Below are 9555 nucleotides of genomic sequence, written 5' to 3' on the forward strand. Positions count from 1 at the left end.
ATTTAATATCGTGTGGGCCAATGACCCACATATCAGATATTAAACTGATAAGAACAGATACTACACTTGATCTTAGCCAAAAGGCCGAGAAAGGTATGACTTATTCCAAAGTTAGGCTTCCTTTTTATATTGTGTCCTCCCTTTTTTCTTGTTAGCCTTGTCAATGTGGGACTACAAATAATATTTGGTGTGAATACTGATTTACTACACTTGTGCCTCTAAAGTGAGAGTAAAGTCGTACTCCCCTTGCACTTGCCTCAGGTGTTCTTTACTATCATATTATTCGGATTAACAAATTCTGCATTATAGCTTATAGAGAAAGTAAAATTAATTGCAGAAGAGGAAAACATGTTAAGTTTTATTGTACCTGTGCATAACCTGCATGCTTCACAGAAGACTAAAAAGATCACTGAGAGATACATGTAGGTTTAGTCTGAATCATGTAGGGTAAAATCACAAAGTATTTAGTCCAAAACATAGATCTCATCTTCCAAAGAAGTGATTCAAAGTTCAAGTTTATTGTTGTTTTGTTCCATCCCATTATACTTGCCAAGCTCTAAGCACGATCAAATTGATTTCATAAGAAGAAAAATAGGGTGTTATTATAGCAAGAAAATTAAGTCTTTGCAATGATCCTACATACTTTTAAGAATGACCCTAACATCTACTTCATGTAGTGTGTCTGCCACAAGGGAGTAAATATGTTCTTGTCTCATCTCTCTAGTAGTCTAGTGTGTGTCTATGTTAAAAATTAAGTACTTTTCTGATTAATGATAATAAATAGTACACAGAGTAACATGTTTTTTTTAGGAGTCAATTTGTGCATTATTTTACTTTAAGAGACACTAGATTTTATTTTATTTTTGGTACTATTAAGTAAATTTTCTCACCTTTTGGATAAAGAATTAATCAATCTCACCTTTTGTATAGAGAAAAAAATGTATATAAAACCGTAAATAAGTTTTATATACTGTCATTGAATTATTCATATTTAATTGTTATGGACTCTTTAAAAAAAGTAATACAAATACATAATATATAATATAATGATCATCTATAAATATAATACATATATATTACTATACTCATATGAATAATTTGAATATGAGCAGATACTATAAAAAATCATGTGTAACATCTATACATTATTAATGTAAAGATTTATACGCAGTTATTACATCATTCACTTTTCTTTTCTTTTTTTGATTAAGAGTGAATAATGATTATGTATGAATGGTGAAAAATATAATAAAAGTGTATAAGATTCTTACTCCATATTATATTTTGTATGGATTTAAATATAAAGAATAAAATTAAGTTAATAATTATGGTTAAGTACAAATGTGTTTAATAATTCATGTTATCTGATTCATTCCTTATCTAACCCAAAGCCAAACCTGAAACTCGAGAAAGATAGCAATGGCGTCTCTTGCTCATAATTTAAGTGCCATTTGCTATTCTCCACTCTCTTCAAGACCAACCCTTATCCATAGCCACAAACAGAGGCGCACTTCTATTGTGTGTTCTTCAGTTGCAATATCAAGTGCACAGAACAAAGAGAGAATAAAGCTCAAAGAACTTTTTGAAGATGCTTATGAAAGATGTCGCACTGCTCCAATGGAAGGTGTTTCTTTTACTCTTGAAAACTTCACTGATGCTCTAGAAAAATATGATTTTGATGCTGAAGTTGGGACCAAGGTAACTTTCTCTAATTCAGTTGTTCTTTGCTTCACTCAATTTTATCTCTAATTGTATAAAGTTATTATCTTTGTCATTGCATGAGATAGTTTTCGTGGAACTTGCAACTGGGTTGTTATAGTTTTTTGTTTAATTTTGTATTTTTTTTATATAGAAATTCAAATTTTGGACATGTTTTAATTGAAGATGAAAAGGGTGTTATTGAATTTAATTTTTTTGCTGATGTGTGTCTATGGATCAGAATGTTTACCTTATGGTAGCGTTTGGTAGGGATAAGGCTACTCTAAAGTGAACAAATGTATGAAATAAACAACAGTGCATTCACCCTTATAGACTGAATTATGATTTTAATGCAATTGAGATTAAGTCATTCTTAATTGTTTACTTGACAGAATTGCTCAAATTGGAGCAGCTAGTTCCTAAACAATGCCAATGTGTTTGTCTATGCCAATTGTTAATTGATTGTGTATGGTGTAAACAAAATTGATTTTTTTCTAATGTAGTTCTTAGAGGTATTTTAGTAGATTGATGATGCTGGTCTGTGTTTCAGGTTAAGGGCACCATATTTGGTACAGATGCTGGTGGAGCTTATGTAGACATTACCGCAAAGTCCACAGCGTACTTGCCCCTACAAGAGGCATGCATCCACCGAATTAAATACGTACATGAGGCAGGCATAGTTTCTGGCGTCAGAGAGGAGTTTGTAATTATTGGTGAGATTGAAGCTGACGATAGCTTGATCTTGAGTTTAAAGTCTATCCAGTATGACCTTTGTTGGGAACGCTGTAGACAACTTCAAGCCGAAGATGTTGTTGTCAAGGGTAAGGTAGGATTTGTATACCCAGAATCAGTTTCTGTCACTATTTAGCATAATTTTATTGATTCCAAATCAAAAGAGTCATGACATCATTTTCTTGTAATCTCTCTATAATGTAATATTAGAAAGTGACGCATAGGAAAACTATTCTTATTACCTTTTTGAGTTGGTTTATTTGATCTCTTTAGTTACATTGAGTGGTTCATCTCCCGACCCATGTCTCTCTATCTATCTTTACGTATGCACTTTTTGTGGCAGATTGTTGGTGCAAACAAAGGTGGACTGGTGGCTGAGGTGGAGGGCCTTAAGGGGTTTGTTCCGTTCTCACAGATATCAGCGGTTAGTTCCTGACCTACTTTGACATTTATGGACTTGCATCACATTCAATCTTGCTTTTGACAATGTCAGAGCATTAATACAACAAACCGTTCAGCAACATGGAGCATAACAAATCCTTAATAGTTTTTGACAAGTATTGGTGGCACAAACTTGTAAATATTAATCTTCCACCACTCTTACGAATGTTGAAATTGACTAATTGAGTTGTGCAATTTTACTTGTGACACTTGAATGCTTCAACTTGCCCTGATGTAGATTATTCTGGATTAATATAAAAGAAGTTTCTTTCCATGCTCATTTCCGTCTTTCATCTTTCTCTTTCTAAAAGTATAATTTTAGCTACCAAGTCAAACTCTTTCCCTTTGTTTATTTCTCCTTAGAAATCAACTGAAGAAGAGCTTCTTGAGAAGGATCTTCCTCTGAAGTTTGTGGAGGTGGATGTGGAACAATCCAGACTTATCCTCAGTCACCGCAAAGCTGCAGCTGACAGCCATGGACAGCTAGGAATTGGATCAGTAGTCACCGGCACTGTCCAAAGCCTAAAGCCGTATGGTGCCTTCATTGACATTGGTGGAATGAGTGGCCTCCTTCACATAAGTCAGATCAGTCATGACCGTATAACCGACATTGCAACTGCTCTTCAACCTGGTGATACGCTGAAGGTAAACCTATACTAAGCTATGTGGATATTTGCTTAGAATTACTGTGGTTGTGTCGGCATAAAATCTCATTTATTCTTTGTTATATGAATAATTTGAATATGAGCAGATACTATAAAAAATCATGTGTAACATCTATACATTATTAATGTAAAGATTTATACGCAGTTATTACATCATTCACTTTTCTTTTCTTTTTTTGATTAAGAGTGAATAATGATTATGTATGAATGGTGAAAAATATAATAAAAGTGTATAAGATTCTTACTCCATATTATATTTTGTATGGATTTAAATATAAAGAATAAAATTAAGTTAATAATTATGGTTAAGTACAAATGTGTTTAATAATTCATGTTATCTGATTCATTCCTTATCTAACCCAAAGCCAAACCTGAAACTCGAGAAAGATAGCAATGGCGTCTCTTGCTCATAATTTAAGTGCCATTTGCTATTCTCCACTCTCTTCAAGACCAACCCTTATCCATAGCCACAAACAGAGGCGCACTTCTATTGTGTGTTCTTCAGTTGCAATATCAAGTGCACAGAACAAAGAGAGAATAAAGCTCAAAGAACTTTTTGAAGATGCTTATGAAAGATGTCGCACTGCTCCAATGGAAGGTGTTTCTTTTACTCTTGAAAACTTCACTGATGCTCTAGAAAAATATGATTTTGATGCTGAAGTTGGGACCAAGGTAACTTTCTCTAATTCAGTTGTTCTTTGCTTCACTCAATTTTATCTCTAATTGTATAAAGTTATTATCTTTGTCATTGCATGAGATAGTTTTCGTGGAACTTGCAACTGGGTTGTTATAGTTTTTTGTTTAATTTTGTATTTTTTTTATATAGAAATTCAAATTTTGGACATGTTTTAATTGAAGATGAAAAGGGTGTTATTGAATTTAATTTTTTTGCTGATGTGTGTCTATGGATCAGAATGTTTACCTTATGGTAGCGTTTGGTAGGGATAAGGCTACTCTAAAGTGAACAAATGTATGAAATAAACAACAGTGCATTCACCCTTATAGACTGAATTATGATTTTAATGCAATTGAGATTAAGTCATTCTTAATTGTTTACTTGACAGAATTGCTCAAATTGGAGCAGCTAGTTCCTAAACAATGCCAATGTGTTTGTCTATGCCAATTGTTAATTGATTGTGTATGGTGTAAACAAAATTGATTTTTTTCTAATGTAGTTCTTAGAGGTATTTTAGTAGATTGATGATGCTGGTCTGTGTTTCAGGTTAAGGGCACCATATTTGGTACAGATGCTGGTGGAGCTTATGTAGACATTACCGCAAAGTCCACAGCGTACTTGCCCCTACAAGAGGCATGCATCCACCGAATTAAATACGTACATGAGGCAGGCATAGTTTCTGGCGTCAGAGAGGAGTTTGTAATTATTGGTGAGATTGAAGCTGACGATAGCTTGATCTTGAGTTTAAAGTCTATCCAGTATGACCTTTGTTGGGAACGCTGTAGACAACTTCAAGCCGAAGATGTTGTTGTCAAGGGTAAGGTAGGATTTGTATACCCAGAATCAGTTTCTGTCACTATTTAGCATAATTTTATTGATTCCAAATCAAAAGAGTCATGACATCATTTTCTTGTAATCTCTCTATAATGTAATATTAGAAAGTGACGCATAGGAAAACTATTCTTATTACCTTTTTGAGTTGGTTTATTTGATCTCTTTAGTTACATTGAGTGGTTCATCTCCCGACCCATGTCTCTCTATCTATCTTTACGTATGCACTTTTTGTGGCAGATTGTTGGTGCAAACAAAGGTGGACTGGTGGCTGAGGTGGAGGGCCTTAAGGGGTTTGTTCCGTTCTCACAGATATCAGCGGTTAGTTCCTGACCTACTTTGACATTTATGGACTTGCATCACATTCAATCTTGCTTTTGACAATGTCAGAGCATTAATACAACAAACCGTTCAGCAACATGGAGCATAACAAATCCTTAATAGTTTTTGACAAGTATTGGTGGCACAAACTTGTAAATATTAATCTTCCACCACTCTTACGAATGTTGAAATTGACTAATTGAGTTGTGCAATTTTACTTGTGACACTTGAATGCTTCAACTTGCCCTGATGTAGATTATTCTGGATTAATATAAAAGAAGTTTCTTTCCATGCTCATTTCCGTCTTTCATCTTTCTCTTTCTAAAAGTATAATTTTAGCTACCAAGTCAAACTCTTTCCCTTTGTTTATTTCTCCTTAGAAATCAACTGAAGAAGAGCTTCTTGAGAAGGATCTTCCTCTGAAGTTTGTGGAGGTGGATGTGGAACAATCCAGACTTATCCTCAGTCACCGCAAAGCTGCAGCTGACAGCCATGGACAGCTAGGAATTGGATCAGTAGTCACCGGCACTGTCCAAAGCCTAAAGCCGTATGGTGCCTTCATTGACATTGGTGGAATGAGTGGCCTCCTTCACATAAGTCAGATCAGTCATGACCGTATAACCGACATTGCAACTGCTCTTCAACCTGGTGATACGCTGAAGGTAAACCTATACTAAGCTATGTGGATATTTGCTTAGAATTACTGTGGTTGTGTCGGCATAAAATCTCATTTATTCTTTGTTTAGGTGATGATCTTAAGTCATGATCGGGAGAGAGGCCGAGTTAGTCTTTCCACGAAGAAATTGGAACCCACACCTGGTGACATGATTCGCAATCCAAAGCTTGTCTTTGAGAAGGTATTATTTAAAGAACGGATCTCAAGCCATTTGTTGCCTATCTAGACTACAATTGTAGAATATCAATAGTTTAAGTACTTTAGTCATGGGTTTATTTCTACTTCCTGCTTTTTCTCCTATCTAATTTAACATTCTAGTCCTATAAGAAGCCTAAAAACCGAGTTCCTTTTTTGTTCTATGTTATACTTCTTTTCATGTCTTCCTTTAATCATCAACTTCAACTATTTTCATTAGCATTATCATTTTTGAAAGAGAATGCTCACATTTATTTCGCTGTTCTTATTAGGCGGAGGAGATGGCTCAAACATTCAGACAAAGAATAGCCCAAGCAGAAGCTATGGCTCGTGCTGATATGCTTAGGTTCCAGCCAGAGGTATTTGTTTGTTGATTATTTGTTTTAAACCCTGAAAATGAAAAAGGAAGCAGTAGTAGTAAAAATAGCGCAAAAACTCATCTCTTGCTTCTGCTTAAAAAGAGTATAGGAGCTTCTGAAATGAAGTAGCTTACATGATTTCCATGCACAAATTTTAGAAGAGAACATAATAAATTGTATGTGCATTTGCATATCACTTGTCAGTCATTTCAACCCAGTCAGTTTCTGTGTTCCTAATCCCTATCAGTGGATTTCGCCATTTCGGTATTTCGGATGCTGATGCCTAGCCATTAAGCTAACTTGATCTATGTGAAGTTGTTTTCTAATAGAAAAAATATAATGTATCATACTTTTTTTGTTGAATGATTTACAATTACATCCTTGGGTATGATATTTTTCTCTAATCACCTTATATAGCATTCATTCATGCATACTAAGATATTATTCATCCTTGTCCTTTCATTTACAGAGTGGATTAACTCTAAGTGGTGATGGAATCTTAGGACCACTTACTTCAGACTTACCTGCAGAGGGATTGAATTTGAGTGAAGTGCCCCTAGCTCAAGATTCGTGATTGAAAATTGAGATGCAGTTCCCCCTCTTAAACATTTCTCTAATAATTTGTTTGCGAGTTTGGTTTTGAAAGGAAATGAAGGACGAGGGAAGCCTTAAGAGTCACCATATAAGTTTATTCCATGACTCATAAGTCTTCTCTTCCTGAAAAAGCAAATGGGCCCTTAATATTGCTTGTAACTTCTATTCTAAAAGAATAGCCAATGTTTTCTTTTGTTTAGAATAATGATAATCTTTCTGACAACATAGAAGATTGAATTCATTACATTATACCCCAATTGAATTAATTATCCCTACATTTTTATTCTTTTTTATCTTAGATTTACAATTTTCAAGAGAAATGAATTCATTTGCTTTTTGTTTAGCACACCATTTCAGATCTTAAAAAATTATCTAAGTTACAAGTACCCTCTATCTATTAGTGAGAATCATGCAAGTTTTCTTTTGTTCTATCAAAGGTATCCTCTCACTCTTTTGAGGTTCGTGGTTGTTCCTCACAACAAGTGTCGCTCCCAGGAATCGATTTTTTGACATTTTGGTCATCCTGAGTGTCCCTCACAACAAGTGTTATTCCAAAAAATCGAACATTTGCCTAAAAAAGTGAATATACATTAAAAACTAATTGATTAATTATAATTTAATCAGATTTAAAACCCAAAATCCAAATACTAGTAAAAAAAAACTATGGAGACGTCGAATTAAAAAACAAGAAGTGCGAAAAACTACATGAAGTCCTACTATTAATTGCCAAAACACAATTAAGTCATACTTATTTTATAGTTTAGATTTTTCTCGTTTGATTTATTTTTATTGCTAACTTTTATATTTTTGTTCATTACATTTGTTCACTGATCAATCTAATTACCATAAAAATAGCAAATCTAGATTATCAAACTCAATCCCTGTAAAAATAATACTTTACCACTTTATATCTCTTGCATAATTTGGTACACTTACCTAAATAGTGTCATAAAGTAGCATTGATTTTTTTTCCCATGAGTGCATTATTGAGATGTCATTCCTTTACTTTCCAAAGGTCATGAAAGGAATGATAATGTGCAAAAGTGAAACCTAATGAATGAGCCATGTTCTTATGTAACCTAAAGGTGGAAAAGGTTTGACCAAAGATGGGGCCAATGCTAGTAGTACCTAATGCAAATTGACCTCAAAAGGAATATGTGATATATATTGTAACTATAATTCAATTTAAGCTTAGACTTATGTGGTCACTACCATAAATTACAAAGAAAAAAGGGAAGGGGCCCTAGGGTGAGGTTGTGGAGGGTAAATAGCTATTAACTCATACATATAAGAAATGAACTCGGATCTTTTTCGGTACTTGAAAGTCTAATAGTAGATAAAGATGATGATATGAAATAGAATACTTTCATTTACCTCATATTCAGTACTCGAGAAAATATCGACTCATAACAAAGGCATTTAGCTTTCAAATGTTCATTCTTAGACATCATCATTTTGTGCAAGAAGTCATCATCCCTTTTAGGCACTTAAAAAATGAAAACTAGCTCCCTTGCTTATTTACCCTTCATTTTAATTTACTTTTGGCATTTCCATAAAACTGAAGAGTCCCGTTATTCTGTGAATGTGGCGCATATTACAATTTTAGTTTATGAATTTTTAAAGTCCGGTATGGACTAAAGTATAAGGGCAAATAATATTTAAAATGAATTAGACAATCCTTCTAATGGAAAAGTGATATTCTTATATTATTTCATCCCTTTTACATTTGCTTTATAATCATATTTTAATTTAGAAATACCAATAAATAGATCCAAGTGTATATAAAGTAAGTATTAAAAACTATACTAGGGAAAGTATAAAAATATTATTACTCATCTAATATTAACTACTTTAATACATACAATTAGGAGTTTTATCACTCCTTTCAAATAAGGGAGAGATAAGTGAATTTTTCCTTTATATTTTACGGATAAAAGTATAATATCATTTTAAATAAATAAGATATAAATATCAATTTGTGTTATTTTTTCTTTATTTTTATACAGCACTTCTCTGTCCATTAATGGAGAGGAATCTAACTCCTCTAAGAAGACACCCAACTTTGTAGGTTCTACACATAGCAAAACATGAGTTACACAAAACTCATTCAAATTGCAACTGAACTGTAGAACTTAATTAAATTTCTACACACCAAAATAATTGTTTAGTTGATAAACAAGTTTTCTTAAACTTACAAAACAAAAATATGAACATATACACTAACTCATATGCATTCATTTAGGAATATCCTGCGGAACAATTCAGATACAGAGAAAGATCATTGTCTATCTTGTCATTCTGGGATGCAGGGCTATACCATATGTGGTTGATTGATTGAAATAATCTGCATTGATATAAGGTTAAAAA

General features: G+C 33.4%; 1 protein-coding gene across 2 annotated transcripts; it reads left to right on the forward strand.

Moving 5' to 3' along the window:
* LOC109333570 (30S ribosomal protein S1, chloroplastic-like) lies at window positions 1396-7454 on the forward strand. 2 transcript variants are annotated; one of them, XM_019569070.1, is made up of 7 exons: window positions 1396-1698; window positions 2249-2524; window positions 2774-2854; window positions 3235-3516; window positions 6111-6221; window positions 6508-6594; window positions 7064-7454. In XM_019569070.1, exons 1-7 carry the CDS (start codon window positions 1420-1422, stop codon window positions 7166-7168), a joined length of 1221 nt encoding a protein of 406 aa, XP_019424615.1. In that variant the 5' UTR covers window positions 1396-1419; the 3' UTR covers window positions 7169-7454. The 2 variants fall into 2 exon arrangements, with proteins under 2 accessions (XP_019424615.1, XP_019424616.1); XM_019569071.1 differs by lacking the exons at window positions 1396-1698; window positions 2249-2524; window positions 2774-2854; window positions 3235-3516 and adding exons at window positions 3906-4208; window positions 4759-5034; window positions 5284-5364; window positions 5745-6026.

This window comes from Lupinus angustifolius, chromosome LG19 (assembly GCF_001865875.1).
Source record: "Lupinus angustifolius cultivar Tanjil chromosome LG19, LupAngTanjil_v1.0, whole genome shotgun sequence".
Lineage (NCBI taxonomy): Eukaryota > Viridiplantae > Streptophyta > Magnoliopsida > Fabales > Fabaceae > Lupinus > Lupinus angustifolius.